The sequence below is a fragment of the Brachypodium distachyon genome, chromosome 1 (genome assembly GCF_000005505.3).
Source record: "Brachypodium distachyon strain Bd21 chromosome 1, Brachypodium_distachyon_v3.0, whole genome shotgun sequence".
In the NCBI taxonomy this organism is placed as follows: domain Eukaryota; kingdom Viridiplantae; phylum Streptophyta; class Magnoliopsida; order Poales; family Poaceae; genus Brachypodium; species Brachypodium distachyon.
This window is the reverse complement of record NC_016131.3, coordinates 69569437-69590158: the sequence shown is the minus strand read 5'-3', so window position 1 is coordinate 69590158 and position 20722 is coordinate 69569437. Positions and strand designations below refer to the sequence as shown.

Sequence of the window (20722 nt, the reverse complement as noted above, 5' to 3'; positions counted from 1 at the left end):
CAATGTAGCCGTATATCGCCAACACCAACCTTTCCTGGAAACAAATTCGCTGTATAGTGAAGAGGCCTATCACACCCGCTGAAAACCAGAGCACTTGTTTAGGGCGGCATTTTCCACCCGGATTTCTCATGAAATTGTTCGACAGTATTGGTTTGACTCTGAAGGTATGACCATATTACTAGCACTTGCATCACCAAATATCTACAAAATTGTTAATCCAGGAAGTTGACAAGAGTACATGGATACCATCGAAGCAGCTGGATGGGCAAACTCAAGACAGGTATCCATCGAAGCAGCTGGACTCCCTCAGACAGGTATAGCGATGCCCTTGCTCGACATGCTGTCAAGGATGTCGTTCACCGCTTGGCAAAGTCCAGCAATCTGCAGGTGTGGAGTGCATTCAATACACGCTTAGAAATTGACGGATTGGTTTTTAGTCTACAGTTGTATAACATAGCAGGTGCTTGTGGAGTTGTGGAGACAAATTTGCTGCTTAGACCATGAGCATGAAGTGCAAAAGTATACAACAATGCGCTGGTAAACAAACCTGTTGGTCCCACTGCTGCAGTCCTTCACTGTCATCCTCAAAGTGTATCACAGCTTCAACCTGTAAAACAATCATATACGAATGAATCTCAAATTGATCCCAAAAAAAATGGTTTGTTAGATATAATCCAAAAATCCATGACTTAATAGCAAATAATGAATCCAAAGGGGAACTCATCAAAATACCTGATCAATTGAACCCCGCATTCTATCTTCACAGATCATTCGAGATGCTATCTTCTCAGCCTGCCAGTATAGAAGTCACGAGTAAGAAGGCTCGAATTTAAATGACTGCATAGTATCCTAGATTATATAATTCTGTAAGTCTACTCAACTATACCGAAAGAAAAATGCAGACAGAATCAAGCAAAGCAGTGACTGCATTTGCATACCTGTAGTCAATAGATACAGAAATAAGAACGAGGAACTGATCCTAAACTATGTTTCCATCTTTTGGTTTGTGAAATTATTATGTTTCATTTCTTGCTTCACAATCTTTTTAAGTTTCGTTCTCCCAAGTCACAAACAAACATGCCAGGCAGTCCAAATTGCTTGTAGAATGAAATGAAAGAACACCTCAGCAAAGAAAAATACCTTCCTGGGGTCAATGCCCAACAATGTTCCAAGCTCATCAAAGCTGCAGAAATAAGTTGACCTGGCTGCATTGAACGAACCATAATGATGTACTAGTAGAAAAATATCCATTAACATTTACCTGATATTAGTGTAAAGTTTACTGGCACTAAGGAGATTATGCTCAATCATTGCCCTGTCAAGCACAGTAGACTTGTCTGGTAACAGAGCTTTCTGTTGGACAATAAAACTCCAGTCAAAATATCATAAATGATAACTTATTTGGAAAGAGCTACAAAGGACTGAAAATTGAATTACTTGATGCGGCTTCAGCTCCTCTGCAAATGCATCAATTTCTGGTTTCCTCAAAATCCTTTCAAGATAAACCTGAATATTTGAAAAAAGTATAGACCCTGTCAATGAAGATAACTTATATTCTAAATATAATGCAGGGGAGTATTATCAACATCAGATACCTTCTGCAGTATGGGGTATATCTTGAGCTTTGAGCATCTTTCATCCTGGAAGGGGCAAAAGCATCACAACATCATGTCATAAGTCATAGTTAACGAGTCACTAACATAAGCTGTACTCTGAAAAACAAGTAAATTTGCAGATAACTAAATGTTGGCTTCAGGCAGCATAGCCAACAAATATGTCATTCAGAAATCAGAAAGACATTGAACAGTCTACAATTGCATAGTTAAGATATAGAGATTTAGCAACACGGTTAAAGAAAAGGCAGATAGACAGTTTCATATGACAAGGATGTTTTGGACCTTAGATGGAGTTATCTATCACTGGTTTAACAATGGCGTGTTTCCAAATTTCTAGGATGTAATTCAATGTGTTGTAAAACGAAATTTGTTTTTAACCAAATGGACAAAGAAAGGCGGACATCACAAGATTATATTGGGTAAGTAAGGGAAACCAGTAAGCCACAACTCATGTATGTTAGCAACTTAACCCGGACAGTCCAAACCTCTCAATAAGTGAAACAGCTCCAGCAAAGCTGTATTACATTAATTGTTTTTAATAGGCAAACACAGGTCCAGAGAGCTACAATGATCGATACTACTAGAAATTATTACAACATGAAATGAAAATGACAGTAAATAAAACCAGTGTGAAATCACAGGTTACTGACATGAGCCAAAAGCCAATACCTTGTACAACGTAGCAAGAACACGAGAGCGTTGTGGACCAGCACCAGCCAATATTGTGCATGTCACGGCAGCACTAAGAGCTTGTTCCAGAGCATTTTCATCAATCTCTCTAAGAAAATACACAAAGGATATTCCATCAATAATTTTTTGAGAAGATATGGAAGTGATAAAGGTGTAGGCTATATGAAAACAAATTGCAGAAGAGAAAAAAAAAGTAGCAACAAAATGTAGTAGGTCTTACTCATGCAGCAGAATTTAAAATATGGCTATCAAGTAGGGCAATTCAAAATTTTAAATACATGTAGTGAGTAAAATACTGGAACATTGCAAGAAGGATATAAATTAGGCACCACTGCATCAATAAGACAACAGATGAGCATACAATACAATAGAGCAATTGAAAAGGTGCAGGCTATATGAAAACAAATTGCAGAAGAGAAAAAAAAAATAGCAACAAAATGTAGTAGGTCTTACTCATCTCCAATTTGGCGCTGTTCAATCTGAGATATACCATAGTATCGAACTGCAGCTTCCAAGAATTTACGCTTCAGATCTAAAATTCGTGCATAACAGACCTTCAGAGATAGGAAAGAAAGAGTTGAGTAAATATATCTTTTCCATTAGTTGTACATAGATAAGTTGTTAAACTGTTTCAGCACCAACAGACCCTGTATTGTAAGTTTAGAACTTCCTGGTTGCTGTTTGTGACCAAAAATGATGCTTTGTTAATAAAAGCTTCAGCATTCACTGCATCATCATCCTACAAAAAGAGCTGCATTAGTCCAGTAGACAATGCAATGACAATGAACGCTAAAAGACACTAACCTCCAAATAGAGCCGAGCAATCTGGACACACTTGGATAATTTGTTTGTGTCATCAAGCATCCTGATAATTTAAAAGATTGTCAGAATTTGACGACTTGGAGAAAATTCCACTCAAATGTTTGGAGAGACAAAAGCCAATGTCTACCTGATTCCTGAGTCCAGGTCAATCCCACTAAGCATTTGTGCTGCTTTCGACCATTGTTGTTCAGATTCATACAGTTCTGCAAGTTTTTCTCTAATCACTACAACCTGCACACAAATAGCCAGCCAAGTAACGGATTAAAAATAATGTAACACTTCTTTTACTGGTGATAGCAGGGGATACTATCAGTTACTGGTGATAGTTGGGGGGGTGGGGATGGATACTATCCGTTACTGGTGTTAGTGGGGGAAAACACCAGAATTTCACTCTCACTTATATGCAAAAACTGAAATAGCAGTACTATTATTACTTAAATTAATGCATAATTTCACTCCACCAACATGAATATGCATTTTTCCTGCATGGTTGTACAACAACCACCTTCGATCGACACATAACGTCCAAAACTAAGGATTTTGGTAAAAGAACACAGTTCTTCCATCTTAGTTTACTTTCATAATAACTACTGTCTAGGAATGAACAGCTAAGATCTCTGACATGATTGCCATATTTGCAATAAAGATAAATACAACTGCTCCTTAACTGCCAATTTTGGTCCCATTTTCAACATCTTAACAAAGTTCAAGCCCATGAAACTTTACAAATTGCAACTTTAACAAGAACTCCCAAACAGTAACACTAAAGAAGCAACCAGTAGATATTCAGTTATCTGAAATGCAATGAAAGAGCATGGACCGTGTTGCATGAAGCAATCTATAGATTTAGGTTTCTACTATGCAATGCAACACTATGAGCATGGAATAAGAGGCAGCAGTAGTTCCCTGTATTGTGGTGTCTTCTCTACTCAGACACGACTATTAAGTACAAACAAAAAACCAAGCAAAAAGTGTAAACACATAATCTTTGGAAATAAGGTCAAGGAAATGAATTGATTTAATCAATAACTGAGCCCAGATTGCACTTATATGCATCCATAGGAACAAATGGTTGCTATATCGGTCTATAAAACAACATGCACAAGATCTCACACAATATACAAAATTCAGCACAAGATGACATGCATACAAGTAATTATAAAGGAACATGAATCCCTCGACAGCACCAGAATGTGTTGCCTTCATTTCTCCGTAATTAATAAAATGGACTAACAGCTATAAACCCTGCCCGACAGTTTTCTTTCCCTGCAGCCTCTAACTACCACAGACTACTCAATATAGGCTAACAAGCATCTAGGAACGAACTTGCACATCACTTAATTATCGTCTTCCTGTGTAATCTCTACCTACCAGCCTTTACATGGTATGCAAGCTAAATGAATAGGCTAACAAACTTCGGGCCATTAACCTGAGTCATTGACCAATAATTTCCTGTTCGTTCCTAGTACCGAACTACCACAAGTAACCATATGGGCTAATAAATTTCTGGAATAGGCTGGAAAAAGTGACCGTCATGTGGCTTGCAATTGGCTGGCTGACCTAGCACTAGGTCTTCTTAATGGCTAACAGCCAAACACGTCTTGCAATTGCTGCATGATTGACTGGCATGGCTCACCTATCGCTGTATTTCCATCGAAAAGTATGCTAGACAAAAATCAAAATGACAGAGAAGTACAGACATCAACAAAAATGCATAACAGTATCCTAAAATACATGAACCCCCGTTTCAGCAGCAGCTCCATAAGTACCATAATTAGTGAGAAAGTGCGGATTATTTAGTTCTATGTTTGCCAACTTCCAAAAAAACAGGTTGAGATATCATGGCATTACATAGCAGCTATACCTGCTCCTCGAAGGAGACCACACGAGGCTGGATCTGCGTGAGCGCGTAGTGGGCAACCTCCTTCTGAGAGTCCGCCTCCAGCTTCCCCAGCTCCTGAGCGAAGGTCTGCAGCAGCTGCCGCGACACCACGAGCGGCACCTCGTCCGACACCACTGGACTCGCAGCAGTCCCAACCATTAGACCCAAAACGAAAACCAAAAATCCAGAAATCTACGGTTAGGTTTTGAGTAGAGCGCGTTACTGTGGGTGAGGAAGCGCTTGGCCTGAGCGATGTCCGGTGGGGAAGACGAGAGGACGGAGGCGAGGATGTGGCGGTACTGCTCGATCTTCTGGCGCTGGTCGGCGATCGCCGCCGCGCTGGCGAGGGCGCTATCCATGGCTTCCTCCGCCTCCGCTGTCGCTGATACCCGGAGGGGGGTGAGATTCTCGCCGGCGTTGCTAGGGTTTTGCCGTTTGATCTGCGGCGAAGATGGGAGGAAAAATCTAGAACTGGATCCGGGTTTTACAGAGCGTGGCCTCTCTGCCTTTTCGCTCGATGTCCAATAATATGGGCTTCCGGCAACTCAGCCGTCAACAATTTAGCATGGAGTATACTCATTTAGCATGTCACATGCTCAGGCCCATTTAGATGGGCGAACTGGCCCATAGCCATGGGAATCGAAAAGGGCACTGGCCCATAGCCGTCAACAATTTAATATGGCCTTGTCACGAACACAATTGACGGATCTCAAATGTTCGTGACCAGTCGAGTGTAAAGTGTCGAGGAACCGTGGGGTGGCCACCGAGTCGTCCGATCCCACCAACCCCCGTGTTGACTCGTTTCTCTACCTAATAGTTTGTTGTGTGTTCTTATCCATTGGGTCTATATAAAAGAGAACAGGCTATCCTACACTTGAGATCAGAAATTAATAAAAGCTTATGTAACACTCTACTTTCTGGTGTTCATCTACTTTACTGTACTTCGTAATTGTGTCTGTGTTTAACTACGATCTTGTGTGCAACCTCGGGACCGGCCAGCCGGCAGGAGTTGCACAACACGTTATCAACACGAACCTCGACCCCGAGCCTTCATCGAGCCAACCCCAAGCAGGCTCTCGACAAAAATCACGGAGGTATTGGATCTGAAATTTTATTGCAAAAATGGATTCTTCTGTGCGTTACGATTCCGTTTTTGCGATTATTTTCTTTTCGTTGTATTTCACCTCAAGATTGGATTTTCCTCGCGGGTCGCTTGCCGCCACATGGACTTGTTGACCGATTCTTGGTGGAGACGGCGCCACGCCGTCGGGCGTCGCCCCGTCGGCCACCGCAGCCATGAATGGCAGCGAGCCGTGCCGCCCAAATTTTCCAATCGCGAGCGCACCCCCCCCCCCCCGCTGCCTCCGAGCGCTGCCCCTGCCCGTGCGTCGGCTGCGGCCGCCTCGGGCGCGGACCGTCGCCGCCTCATGAGCGCGCCGGGCACGGACGCTGGCCACAGGCTACAGCCGTGCTGGGCATGAGAGCGCGTCGCTGCCGTCCGGCAGGCCGCGTGCGCGCGGGCCCCTGCCGCCCCGGGAGCCGGCCGCCGCCTCCGCCTTGCCCCCCCCTGCCGCTGTTGTGCAGCCGCCGCCGCCCAGGGGAAACCCTAGGGGCCGGCGTGGCTGGCCCATCTGGGCCGCGAGGGATGGGCCGGTGGGCCGGCCTCTGGGCTGGAAAAAAAATGGGGGAAATGGGCTGGCAACCCGAAATGCTTTTTGGGCCAGGAATTTTGCGTTTTAGTCCGAGATGTTTTAGTAAATCACACGCATTTTATCCCTGTTGTGTTATTTTGCATCTATGTTCCTGGAACTGTCTGTTTTATCTAAAATCACATAATTAGGCCAAAATTGCTTCGGGAATGTACTCTTTGGGCGTATTTTTGCCCTTTACATTTGCTTAACATGTCATTAATATTAACATGCTTTGATTTAGTGCGTTTTGATGTTGTAGATTAATTGTTCAAACACTTTTAATCGTATTATGAAACATAGAATCACATGTTTTTAATATTGGAACACCACATTAAACCATAAATGTATTTTTCATCGCAATTATGCATTGGAATCTAAATGGAATCATGCATATTTGCAGATGTCAGCACTCACCAAGCGCGAGTTGGACGAACTTGCACAGCATGGTGGTAACTACCTTGCATGGGCAACTGATGTGGAAATCTGGCTCGAGGGTAAACAACTCTTGAGCCCGATTGGCTTGGGTGGCAAAGGTGCCCCTGCCGCCACGTCGGCTGAGAATGCCCAGACTTTGCACTTCCTACGCCACCACCTCTGCGCCACACTCAAGATTGAGTACATGGCTGAGCGGAGTGCCTTAGCCTTATGGACCGCCCTCAAACGCCGGTTCGAAAGGCTGAAGTACTCCACCCAGCCCCAGGCAGAGGCGGAATGGGCCCGGTTGAGGTTTGCGGATTTCTGGTCCGTTGGTGAGTACAACTCGGCTTTACACCGAATTTGTACTCATCTTCATCTATGCGGTGTTACAGTCACCGATAGCCAGAAGATTGAGAAGACTCTCTCAACCTTTCATCCGGATGCCGTACAGTCCTCCCGGAGCTACCGGCAGGCGAACTACAAGGAATATTCTGAGCTGGTCGACATCCTCCAAGTGGCTGAGGCGCATGACGAGGTTCTCAAAAAAAAACTTTGTCATCAAACCACTGGGGCTAGTGCGCGCCCAGAAGTGCAGGCCAACGCTTTAAAAATCCGCAAGCCCCTCGAGAAGAAGAGGGGCAAGAAGGCAGGGAAGGACAAGAAGGAGGCCGAGGTGCCCAAGGGGCCCCAAGTGTGTTTCAGGTGCGGCGGGAAGTCTCATTATTCCCACGAATGTCGCGCACCTCAGCACGTAGCGGATGCTTATAAGGCGAGCAATGCACATGAGCCCAACCACACCATCTACAGAGGGGGAGGATCTGTGGTGCCCCAAGTGGCGCCGCCACAGATGATCCCTACACCACCATCCTTGGTGATGTTACAGGCATACACTACTGACACCACCACACCGATGGATGTTGAACCCTCGGGGAATCTTCCATCTGGTCTGGACTTGGGAGACGCTGCAGCACTTTTCACCATGGATGACGTGACCGCAGACGACATTGCGCTTGACGTCAGCCGTCTCATGGAAGAGTCTACATAGCTTGCTTTATTCCTTTATATTTGCATGGTGGTGTGTTTTGATACATTTGAATAATTGGTTTATTGTAAGCTCTACGAGAGCAAAACATATTTGTTTTATGGCGATTGGATATTGAATTCATTCATTAGTTCCTTTATTAATATTGATGGCTTGTTATGTTCTGAAATGTATGTCGCATTTACTTAATTATGTTGCTACTTCCTCGCTTCATGAATTAATTAGATGCTATATTTTAGAACACCTGGCGCTCGAATGGATGAAACGTGCCTTGTGGATAGTTGTACCACAAACACCATCTTGAGAGAAACTTGTTATTTCGAGTCCATTAAAAAGACTCCGGAGAGTATAATGACTATCGCAGGGGGCGAGTCAAAAACAGCAGGCTCTGGACGAGCCACTATCATACTCCCCATGGGAACAACTTTGCTCATTGAGGAAGCATTATTGTACCCAGAGTCGACTCGAACTCTCTTGAGTTTTAAGGACATCCGCGCAAACGACCTCCATGTTGAGACTGATGATGATAATGGTAAAGAGTGCCTATTATCACAAAGCGCGATGCCCACGGTAAGCATGTTGTTGAAAAATTCCCTTCATTCGACACTGGGCTTTACTACACTAAGATTGTAGCGTCGCCCGTGTACACTACCTTAAAGACTATATTTAGAAGCTCTGAACTATGTTGCTCATGGCATGATAGATTAGGCCACGGGGATGCACGCAAATGACCTGCACACAAGCGAGACACATAGAGAAGTCCAAAAGATAATAGATTTGCATGCTTTAGCAAATCAACTGCCTGATCACTTTAGTGACTTGAGAAGTGTGACAAAATCACATGTGCCTGCGTGCAATGTACCGGAAAGGGTAGAGATACCCAAGGATCCTGTGGGTCTACCCGCTCGAGTCCAAAGGCCTAAAAGGGCGAGAAATCCGGTTCCTCAAATCCCAAGTACTCGGGGACGCCCGACGAAAAAGGACAAGGGGGATTTATCACACTCGGTTACTAAAATGCCCCGAGAGACTGAGGGGAGCCAATTGAGACCTGGCACAAGTACGGAATCTCGAGCGCAAGGAATTCCGGACTTTAACCTTCCAACAGTGGAAGCACCCGGTGGAGATGTGAGCGCACACATCGGCGCGGAAAAACTAAAGGACCTCGCTCCTGGAATGGGAAATCCTGTGGAGACAGAGGATGCGAATGATGCGCCCCATGACGAAATGTCCATAGATTATGTTAACACAGGAGAATCAATAAACCGAGCGACTGCTAATGTCGACATAAACTTTGCTAAGAAAATTGCCGCAATCATCGATCTTGACCCTGAGCCTAACTCGCTCGCTAATTGTAAGAAGAGGTCGGATTGGCAAGATAGGTAGAAGGTAATAGCTACCGAATTATTATCTCTGCACAAAAGAGAGGTTTTTGGACCTGTGTGTCGAACCCCTCCCCACGTACGCCCTGTCGGCTATAAGTGGGTATTTGTCCGCAAGAGAAATGAAAATAATGAGGTAGTACGGTACAAAGCAAGGTTAGATGCTCGGGGGTTTACTCAACGACCTGGGGTCGATTATGAGGAAACCTACTCCCTGGTCATGGATGGAATTACCTTTAGATATTTGATCTCTATGGCAGTCAATATGGACTTAAAAATGAAATTGATGGATGTTGTTACTGCTTACCTGTATGGTGACTTGGATTCGGACATTTATATGAGAATACCTGATGGTCTCCCGGTTCCGAACCAAGACAGAGCAAACAGAGGTCTATACAATGTTCAACTCAGGAAGTCACTGTACGGACTTAAACAGTCAGGTAGAATGTGGTATAATCGCCTGAGCAATTTTCTACATGAAAAGGGCTACACGAGCAATGAAGACTGCCCATGTGTATTTATACGGCGATCCCAAGATGGGTTCTGTATAATCTCGGTATACGTAGATGATTTGAATATCATCGGTAGACCTGAGGATATTGAGGAAGCAAATTTCTACTTGAAATCAGAATTTGAGATGAAGGATTTGGGTAAAACCAAGTTCTGTGTAGGTTTGCAACTGGAACATTCCCATGATGGGATTCTAGTGCACCAGTCTACCTACACTCAAAAGGTGTTGGAAAGATTTGGATTTGATAAGGCATATCCTTCAAATACTCCTATGATTGGGCGGTCATTACAGCAAGACAAAGACCCTTTCAGGCCGAAAGAAGAGGGGGAGGAAGTTCTGGGTTCAGAATTTCCTTACCTGAGTGCTATTGGAGCACTCATGTACCTCGCGAATTGTACACGGCCGGACATTGCGTTCGCCGTCAATTTGCTGGCTAGGTATAGCTCTGAACCTATCAAAAGGCATTAGAAAGGTGTTAAGGTGCAAGGGACCAAAGATCTTGGCATATTTTATAGAAAGAATCAAGACCTATCTTTGATAGGCTATGCCGATGCTGGGTATTTGTCGGACCCGCATACATCTAAGTCTCAGACTGGATATGTTTTCTATGTGGTGAAACTGTTGTTTCATGGAAATCGTCAAAGCAAAGTCTTGTATCGACTTCGACGAATCACTAGGAAATCATAGCACTATATGAAGCATCACGTGTGTGTGTATGGTTTCGACGGATGGTTTGCCATATTCAGCACACCTGTGGGCTGAACACCGTCCACACCCCCACCATTATCTATGAAGATAATGCAGCTTGTGTTGCACAAGTACAAACGGGTTACGTGAAGAGTGATCTCACCAAGCATATAGATCCTAAGTTTTTCTATGCACATGAGTTGCAAAAGATGAACCAGGTAAAGGTCTTGCATACTAAGTCGTGTGAAAATCTTACTGATTTGTTCACCAAGTCACTGCCGGCATCAACTTTTGAAAGGTGTGTGCGTGGAATCGGTATGTTGAGACTTAGAGAGATGCAAGGTTCAGGGGGAGGTACTTCACATACTCATCGTTAAATCTTGATCATGGCCATCAAGTACTCGTCTTGGAGATTGAGTAGGTTGTACTCTTTTTCCCTCAGCGAGTTTTCTTGTGTTTCTCGCATGATGTTTTTAACGAGGCAATCTGTGCAACATAGCAACGTATCCTATGCTCTTTTTCTCCATGTGTTTTCCCACTGGGTTTTTTCGGAGTTTTTGAGGCATATGGCGTACGGATAATCGTCCAAGGGTGTGTGTTGAGAAACCAACGACGGGTGGGGTGGCCACCGAGTCGTGCGCCCCCCACCGACCCCCATTGACTCGTTCCTCCACCTAATAGTTTGTTATGGACTCTTATCCATTGGGCCTATATAAAGGAGAGGAGGCTACCTCTGGTACGTACACTTGAGATCAGAAATTAATAAGAGCTCATGTTCCTCTCTACTTTCTGTTGTTCATCTACTTTACTGTACTTCGTGATTGTGTGTGTTCGATTACGATCTTGGTGTGTAACCTCGAAAACGGCCAGCCGACAGGAGTTGGACAACATAAAGATAGGTCACAAAACACTTGGTCAAAAAAAAGTCCACAAAACAAATAGGTACCGCGCTTGAGATGCGTCGTGTGGTGACCGCTTGAAAGGGTACTCAAATTAGCAAAACCAATGTTTGTTTGGGAGCGTGTGGGGTGAGCACGCAACGAGCTTACAAAGACAACAAAATCTCAATAGCTACCGTCAAAAAAAAAATCTCAATAGCCAATCATGTTTTTCCATACGCCGTGGTGTTTAAGCTACCTTGTTGTGTGAGTATGTGACGAGAACAGGCTGAAAAATCCACAACAAGAAACTCGAGAGCGTGGAACATACCCGTGCTCAATTTTATTTTTATAGCTCTGTCAGGTCTCACGTGCACGTTACCATCCACACAGCATGCACACTAACCAAAAATTCCAGGAATCATAGACGAGGAGAGGGACGGGACTTCAAATCCACAGTGTTCCGTATGAAAATCCCTTCGTACAACCGCGGTGCCATTACGAGGATGCAATCAATTCGTACGACCTGTAGGAGGCATCGCACTAGGGTTGGTCTCCGTTACCTGCCCTTCTCGATCAACATATACGGGCAGTCCGCAGTGCTGACCAGTGTACCAGCGGTAGCCACAGTGGTTACGGTGCCGTATTGTTCGGTTGTCCCACAATGATCGAGCAGTTCAATCCCCGCGCTGGAATTGTATAGAACTAACCCCGCGTGGCAAGAAAAGATCCGACACGCAAACACGTTCCACGCACACCATCGTTTCTTTCCACGGTTTCCACCTGGCGCCAATGCTGATGCTGCGGCCGCCGCCCGCTCCTCTACCCCGCCTCCGATAAAAGCTGCACGCTTCCTTGTCCCAACGGGGAAACACATTAAATGTGCACGCACCCGCACGTACACCCAGGCGGCCCTGCACTCACTCTCGGCGGCAGCAGCAGCAGCAGCAACGAGTCTCAGATCCCCGCCCAATCGCGTCGCCGGCGAGTTCAATGCGCGGCTGCGTCGCGTCTGCACGACACGGCGCGCGCATCTACCAGATCAGGCCACCAGAGTCCAGACCAGCTGACCAGAGAGGCAAGTCGGTAGGCCGCCGCGCCCGCGCGTGTACCAGCCCCAGCTCGCGCTCGGCGCTGGAATACGGGGATTCAGCTGCGTGTGCCCGTGTCCCCTCCACGCGCAGAGAACCCGCGTGAGGCTACAGGCTCAGAGGCGCTACAGCAACAACGAGCGCCAATGACACGGCAGTAGGCAGGCAGGGGGCTAGTACTGATATTCTGCGAAGCACAACATGCGGCCTGGTGATCGGTGACAAGCCAGGCAGAGAGAAAGAATTCAAGTGCCCCCTGCGCGTACACCACGCAAGGACCAGAGCAGTACGTACAGTACCCCGTATGGCCGTATCACACTGCAGGCGGAGAATAGTTGCCTCGGCCGTGCGCCCGGCCGGCGGTCAAGATCTGCGCAGCATCGATCGAGCTGCCTCCGGTGTTCGAAAGAGATAATGGCATGTCTTTGCCCTTTGGGGTGTAGATAGATCCATCGGCGGTGTGCGATGACAGTGTGGCGTGCGTTGGTTAGCTGATTCTTGACTTTGGGTGTAGGCCGGTTTGGCGTGTTGCACAGCGATTCTGCCAGGAGAAGACAACCACATCGGTGGTAGCACGCCGAAAAGGACCGGTGAGAAGAGAACACTGTGTCTGCAACTCTGCATTGCAACCGCATGCACAAATTGTTCGTCAGGATTCGGAGTAGGTGAGGTGATCAGAATGGAACGGTGCGCTGAAGTAATACGAGTTGGTGGAGCGATGGTTACTCTTGGGATTCAGATCGATCGGGCCACGAAGCTTGTGCACGTCGCTGATGAACGCACCGGAATTCGGGATGTCACCGAGTGCAGGCAGTTGTTTTAGTGATTCAGCAAGCCCTGTAGAATCCCGAGTTCAGGCAGTTGTTTAAAGATTTGCTGTAGTACTCGAAAGTTAGAATCTTCATTGTCCATGATAATTAAACTAAACAAGCAAGACAAACCAACCTCTTAACTAAATTAAACAGATAGCGACAAGGTTGGTCTGCAAGACTGCAACATAAACATTTTTAATAGGTTGGTACATATACTAGAACATGAACTAACCGGTACTCCTAATTCACAACTGCACACCCACACTCTCTCTCGCTCTACCACTGACATTCGGACTATATACATGCTTGGCCCCGCACACGTGCCAAACCATGGTCGTATTAAGAGAAACTACAAAAGGACAGAAAGAGTTCAATAAGATAAGTGATTATGACGATGATAGGTTAATCGGGCGGACCCCACGATGGGCTAACTGAACCAAATTACCAAACCATTTAAAATACAGTGGAGTAGACCTGATGGGAAGGTAAAGACAAGCTGTTAGATGATGCCAATTACAGTAGTCAATGGGCTAATGATGGTTAAGTAGAAGTCCTGCGAGAAGAAAACCATGCCGGCCTTTTGGCAGTTTCTGTCTCCCGCTGTCATCTCAAAACGCTTTGTAGCATGCGCCAACCGATGTGTTTTTCAAAAGTACAACATGCTACAAATGTTCTTAAATTCGAAAGATGTTAGTACTGCTGACACTACTTGCTCCCCTGCCGACTTCGGTAATTGCAAATCAGCCTAGCTAGGAAAGGCGCCGATGATTGCAAACAAATGTACTTCCAATTTTGCCTGACTTAGAACAAGAGCTAGAAGTACACTTATGTGTGGACGGGGAGGTATATATAGTTCATGCCTGTGACACCGGAGCTTGAAAATTTCAAGCAATTAATTTATTTCTTCTATTGGAGACAACATGACATTATAGAAGATGTATCGCCTCTGTTGAAAATAGGGGAAATGCCGTTGTATTTCACAATGCACTAATGTTGTGAAGTTTGCTTATTTGATCAGAAAAAAAGACCAAAATGTCCACGCGGAAGAAATACAAATTAATTTGCACCTATGCCACCACTAGCTCACTACAGAATAAGGAGAGATTGGTTTTTTTTTGTGCTTCTTGAGCAAAAGGTACATTGGTCTTTTGCCTAGTAAACCCATTTGACAGGTTGATGCTAATACAAACTTTAATACTCGTTGCGAGAAATAAACGGAAAATCCCATATTTCCACGTCATTCTGACACAATGAAGAGTTTCAATGTTTTCGGTCACTTTTGTATAGTACTGTGACTTTGTATTATTTTCTTAGCGAAAGAAATGACATGCCATGAAGAAAAATAATTTTACAGATATCGATAAGCTTTGGAACTTAACAGAAAAGCTGCATCTTTCTTAAGTCACTTTCCTCTTTAGCACTGGAAACCGAAAGTGACATACAAATACAAAGTGCTTACATACTTAGCTGACAATAATTGGTGAAAACGAAAGGTTTCTTTCCTGGCTAGAGAAAGCTAGATGCATGGAAGTATTTCTTTTTTACACAATATTAACCTTTGGTCTACCAATAATTCTTTTGTTCGTGCATTTCAGCTTCGTCAATACTCCTAATATAAGTGCCGTGAAAGATAATCTCATATCATCAATCATGTATCATGCCTTGTTTCTGCTTATCTTCCCATTTTTCACAATCGACGGTGCTAGCAACCTTTTCTCTGAAAAAGGTTTTTGCACACATAGCTTTGTGCCGATGCTGTTTAGTTCTGTTACCCCATGCTAAACAAGCCAAAGTAGGATGATGTGATAGCAATCTAATTGTATTCAAATTCATGCATTAACGGTTCATTGGAAAGGCTTAAGCTTGTGGGAAAAGGCTGTTAGTTAGTCAATACATTTCAAAACCTATTCGGTTTTCTACTATTGGTAACATGTACACTACGTATTTCAGATGTTGTACACCCTTGCAATTAAATGGTCATTTTCACGAGTTTTGGCTTAACCGTGCAAAGAATCCGTGCTACACGTGCAAAAAAGAAGAGATTGAACATTCACTGGCCGGTGTGAGATGAATACATCCCCTACGAGTACTCGCACGGCAAACATAAGAAGATAGAACCATGGTCTTTTCGATCTCTCCTTTTTCTAGCCAAATCGTGTCTTGCTCAAATCTTGCAAGACACGATTTCGTTTAGCCAAAGAGCATCCATTTTCCCTGCAGGCTGCATCTACTCGTGCCAGAGAAGTCAATTAGTTTGTGCCAATCAAGGAGAGGAGCTGTCCTTTTGGATATGGTCATGTGCATATCCAACAACTACAACTCCTGATCGATGCTTTGCATCCAAATGTCTAACGTAGACACTAATACTTACTCGGCCGAAATTACTTGCGAATGCAAGCAATGCCTCTGGCCGCTCCTAATTATTGGTGCTGGTCCACTTCTCTTCTGCCCGGACCTGACCTATGAGATGTCCCTCAGCTTAAGCGATCCAATTCCTCTACGTTCCGTCTGTTTGTTTTCCTCCTTATGTATGCTACCGTCAGGTAAGAGCAACAACTGAAATCTTTCATCATCGTTTTACAGTGCTGCATCTGTACATCAACACACAATTTAATAACCTGCTACTGCTAGTTTCGCACTTGCAGCAGTCAGCTATACTAGCACGGACTGGAAGGTGTCCGGAAAGCAAGGCGAGTTTAGATTTACGCTTGCCCGAAAATACGCATTCATCGACACCTGGGCGATATGTTTGCTTCAGCTGACGTCGTCCCCTCGGGCTGAAGCTCGAGAAATCACCGGATGTAAGCAAAAGGAGACGCAATCAAAGGCGAGAGAGACAGCCGCTTGATCCTCTCTTCCCTGTAAAAAAAAAACAGCTCCTTTCTTCTTGAGTTCTTTTCCTTTTCGTCCCGTCCAAAACGCTGGCTCTCCTTGTCACTCGTCAGCCCGTAGTACGAGCAGCACCCGTAAACAACGAGGCCCCGCAAAAGTCCAAGGGAATATTAGCGGGCGCGCTAGACGACAAGGCGCCTGCCATGCTCGGCGCCCCGGTCCACTCCACTAGCCAGATGCCAATCCCCTCTCCTCTCCCTCCCACGTGTACGACAGCGATTCCTCCGCGTCGCCCCTGAGGGTAACCTCACCGGCGTCACCCCCAACTTAATGCACCGCTCTTTGCCCCGTTGCTTGGTCTCACCTCTCTTCCTCGTTTTTATACTTGGTCTAGTCGGCTTTGGTCTGCTCCTCCTCCTCCTCCTCCCACCGTTCTCGTCAGCAGACCCGAGCGAGCAGCCGCCCCCGTCGCCGTCCACGACCGGTGGTTGCCCCGCGGCCGCGACCGGCCGGTAGCTCCCGCGCAAGTCCGCTTCGTTCCCCTTCCTTCTGCGCCGCGCTTTTATGCTCCAGGCAGCTCGCTTCTTGGACTCTTGCCGTACTAGTAGTTGTCGCAGCAGCAGCGTCGCTAGTGGTGGTGCTCTCAGCTCCGGAAGAGAAATCAGCAAGATTCTGCTATGGAGGCCGAGACCTCGTCCGCGACGGCCGAGCGCGGCGTGTCGGCCTCCGGCGCGGCGCTGCTGCCGCCGCCCGCCCCGCCAGCCAAGAAGAAGCGTGCCCTCCCCGGCATGCCAGGTGATCGATCGATTATTTAATTTTGCGATCGATTGACCGGCCGCGCGTGGGCCGCGGTGGATTGGTTTAATTCTACCGAGGCGCTCGTGTTGGGTTTGTGGGGGGCGATCGATCGATAGATCGACGTTGACGGTGTCTCTCTGCCTCTTGCAGATCCCGACGCGGAGGTGATCGCGCTGTCGCCAAAGACGCTGATGGCAACCAACAGGTTCGTGTGCGAGATCTGCAACAAGGGGTTCCAGCGGGACCAGAACCTGCAGCTGCACCGGCGCGGGCACAACCTGCCGTGGAAGCTCCGGCAGCGGAGCGGGAAGGAGGTGCGGAAGCGCGTGTACGTGTGCCCGGAGCCCAGCTGCGTGCACCACGACCGGTCCCGCGCGCTCGGCGATCTGACGGGGATCAAGAAGCACTTCTGCCGCAAGCACGGCGAGAAGAAGTGGAAGTGCGACAAGTGCTCCAAGAAGTACGCCGTGCAGTCCGACTGGAAGGCGCACGCCAAGACCTGCGGCTCCCGCGAGTACCGCTGCGACTGCGGCACCCTCTTCTCCCGGTCCGTCCAATTTGCTTCCCTCCGGCCCTGATTCTCTTCTCCGGTATTCATTTATTTGTGCTTGACTGACAAAGTTTGTGCGCGCCTGCAGGAGGGACAGCTTCATCACCCACAGGGCCTTCTGCGACGCGCTGGCCGAGGAGAGCGCCAAGGCGCGCGTGCCAGCGGCTGCGGAGGAAGGGAGCTCAGCGGCGGCGGCTGCCCCGCCGCCGGTCCCAGCCACACCGGTGCCACTGCAACAACTGCCGCCGGCTCCGGCGCAGCCCGCGCCGCAGCCGCAACCACAACACGACGAGCAAGGTAGTGGTCAACCCAACCCTGTTCGTCAGTCGCTTTTGGCTGCTTTCGTTCAGGTCTGGTCAAAATTGACAGTATTGTGCTTCGGTAGTACTACACGCTTGCGTTATTTTGGAGTGTAATGGCGTTTGTAAGTTTGCGTGACCTTGTGGCGGGACGAGGAAGAAATTACTGTCAAGGTTTTGTCAGGAAGCGACATGAGAGATTAAAAAACGGTCGTGGCATTTGCATTGCAGCAGCGGATAGTTTGCACACTGCCCGTCTCGTAATCCAATCGTTTAACACGCGCATCACAATTTGAAATCTAGAGCAAGAAATGAGATTCACTGATTCAGTCTTGGGACTCGAGTGCTGTTATTGGTTTCTTCCACAATCATGTAAAGTTGCTTCTGAATTCTGTGGTTAGGGCCTTTGTGTGATGTAATCCAAGTGGAGTTAGTGAGTGGAGTACCTTTCTGGAGTTCGGAAGCCTTGAACCAGACGAGAAAAGCGTGCGCACGAGCCCGCGCGAAAAGATCCCATCATGACTCAGCGCTCGTTGCTTTCTGCATCTGTCTTTATTGCTTGAGCTTTTAGCGCTTACTCTTAATCTAGTAGACTTCTATAGTCCTAATCTTAATCTTTCTCCTGATTTGCTGAGACTTGATGCTTCATGCAGAGCGGGAGTTCAGTGCCGCGCCGGAGCCCGTCCAGTTCACGCCGCCGATGCCTTCGCCGCCTTCCGTGACCGGCGCCAATGTCAGCGCCAGCACCAGCAGCGTCTCCGCGACGTCGCAAAGCCTCCTCGGCAGCATATTCGCGCCGTCTCCCGTGGCCCAGGCGCCGCTGCAGTACCAGGAGCGCGCACAAGCCGCCGTCGTCGCCAAGCCACCGTCGCTGTGCCTGACGACTGACGCCTCGTCCTCGCTGTTCTCGGCACCATTAGCTGACCGGCCGCCGCCGCCGTCCCCGTCCCCGTCGCCGCACATGTCCGCCACGGCGCTGCTTCAGAAGGCCGCGCAGATGGGCGCCACCTCGTCGAGCTCCTCCTACCTTCGTGGGCTGGGCCTGGACATCTCGTCGTCGTCCCCGGCGTCGACGTCCTCAGGCCAGCAGCACAACCAGCACCAGCATCAGCAACAGGAAGCCACAATGCATGTGTCGTTCCCGGAGGGTTCGCTGCCGCAATGGCCCCCGCGGCTGGAGCCCGAGCCGGCCCCGATGATGTCGGCCGGGCTCGGCCTGGGATTGCCCTACGAATTGACCGGCGGCCCGGTGGGGAACCCGGAGCTCATGATGGGTCATCAGTCATCGCTGTTCAGTGCCAAGCCAGCCACATTGGATTTCCTGGGCCTCGGAATGAGCCCGACTGGCCCGTCGGCCAGCAGGGGCCTCTCTGTGTTCATGCAACCCATGGGCGGTGCGATCGGCATGGCCGGCAGCGGCGCCGGCGCCGCGGAGACGTACGGTGCCAGCCGCGGCGCTCAGGCGAAGCCGTGGGAGAGGAACCCGAGCAGCTCGCCAATCCTGTAATGCTACTGGGGAACCTGTCGCTAGCAGCAGCTGTGAAAAAATTAGGCAAAACGAAGGAAGAGGAGGACAGTGTAATGTAGAGGCCAGATTAGCAGTAGTCTCTTCCATTCCCCCTCTGTGCTCTCGCTGTTCTTTTGTTCCTTTATCTTAGAACGAAGTTACAACAATTAAGTTACTTTTGTTTCTTTGGCTTAGTAAAGCTGGAGCTGCAAGTAAGTTTCTTTTGTTGTTTCCGGTCTCTTTGTCCTTCGGTTGTTTTCTTCCTTGTCTTTTCCAGTTGTTTCAGCTTGTTTGCTTCCTTGTTCTTGTCATCTTGCTGCCACTGGCCTCCGCATTTAAACGCGGCACTAGAGCAGAACATAAAAGTGGAATTGAATTTGGTGCCTACCTGCCCTGGCGAACTTTGCAGTGCGTGATCATGAGCATTCAAACTCTCCCGAATGATTTTGAGTGTGCACAGTCATCGGATGGGTACAACTTCCTTCTTTCTCTCCTAATCCTTATTAATTCCATTTCTGTGTGGCGCCAGGTACATGCATGTGTTGGTGTTAGATACTTTAAATAGGTTGCATTGCATCACTCTCCCTTGCTGTATTCTTTGATGGTGGTTGGCTGACCTGATCTTTGTTTAGGCAATTAGGCCTGCAGTTCTGCATACAGTTCACATAACTGCAGCGTCCTAAATCTCATAATGTGTCGGCAATGCGAACTTAAATCTATTCTTGCCGCCGTACTCCTGACCTTTAATATGATAGCTTGACGTATCATATTTAAATACGTTTAGTTGGACGTCTTCTTCCAATACAATAGTAGGAGTATCTCGACTGATTATGTTCGTCGAACACAATACCGTGAAATCTACAGGTGTCGAACAAAGCATCAGGAAGCAAATACGCTACAGCGGCTGATCATGTCCGCAGCCCGGAATAAACGGTGGTTAGAACAGTGGAATGTATGGATTAATGCTATGTCACCCTGGAGTTTACGGCACACGGTTTATGATCAGGTGCAACGGCAATGTAAGTCGGCGAAGAGGAAAGAAAAGGCGACGAGGGATCGAGATGCATCGTACCTACCGCTGTCCCTTGTTGGTTGGAATTATTGTCAGGAGTAGTAGGCGTTGGAGTTTTTTGGGTTTATGGAGTTGGTTTCTTCCTTGGGCGCGTGTCTGAATGGCTGCTCGTTCTGCTCTCCCTGTGCTTGTTGGGTTCCGTGAGG

The 20722-nt window shown here is 47.3% G+C and overlaps 3 protein-coding genes across 6 annotated transcripts; 2 read left to right on the top strand and 1 right to left on the bottom strand.

Annotated features, from left to right (window-relative positions):
* Positions 1 to 54: 54 nt before the first annotated feature.
* LOC100834438 (COP9 signalosome complex subunit 4) lies at positions 55 to 5559 on the bottom strand. 4 transcript variants are annotated; one of them, XM_024456788.1, is made up of 14 exons: positions 5234 to 5559; positions 4993 to 5144; positions 3256 to 3359; positions 3111 to 3171; positions 2953 to 3045; positions 2760 to 2860; positions 2286 to 2394; positions 1596 to 1640; positions 1438 to 1506; positions 1262 to 1353; positions 1141 to 1201; positions 733 to 792; positions 548 to 607; positions 55 to 381 (listed from the first exon to the last, which is right to left on the bottom strand). In XM_024456788.1, the coding sequence occupies exons 1-14, from the start codon at positions 5367 to 5369 to the stop codon at positions 307 to 309; spliced, it is 1218 nt and encodes a 405-aa protein (XP_024312556.1). In that variant the 5' UTR covers positions 5370 to 5559; the 3' UTR covers positions 55 to 306. The 4 variants fall into 4 exon arrangements, with proteins under 4 accessions (XP_024312556.1, XP_003558584.1, XP_010229032.1 ...); XM_003558536.3 differs by having other exon boundaries at positions 80 to 381; positions 1141 to 1183; XM_010230730.3 differs by having other exon boundaries at positions 299 to 381; positions 1141 to 1205; positions 1284 to 1353.
* Positions 5560 to 7101: 1542 nt separating this feature from the next.
* Positions 7102 to 8163, top strand: LOC104582401. The gene is made up of 3 exons (XM_010231923.1): positions 7102 to 7450; positions 7511 to 7809; positions 8002 to 8163. Exons 1-3 carry the CDS (start codon positions 7102 to 7104, stop codon positions 8161 to 8163), a joined length of 810 nt encoding a protein of 269 aa, XP_010230225.1.
* An 8543-nt stretch (positions 8164 to 16706) lies between these two features.
* LOC100834136 (protein indeterminate-domain 2) lies at positions 16707 to 19738 on the top strand. Its single transcript, XM_010230729.3, has 4 exons — positions 16707 to 17145; positions 17299 to 17695; positions 17787 to 17995; positions 18651 to 19738. The coding sequence occupies exons 1-4, from the start codon at positions 17028 to 17030 to the stop codon at positions 19502 to 19504; spliced, it is 1578 nt and encodes a 525-aa protein (XP_010229031.1). The 5' UTR covers positions 16707 to 17027; the 3' UTR covers positions 19505 to 19738.
* The last annotated feature ends 984 nt before the right edge of the window (positions 19739 to 20722 follow it).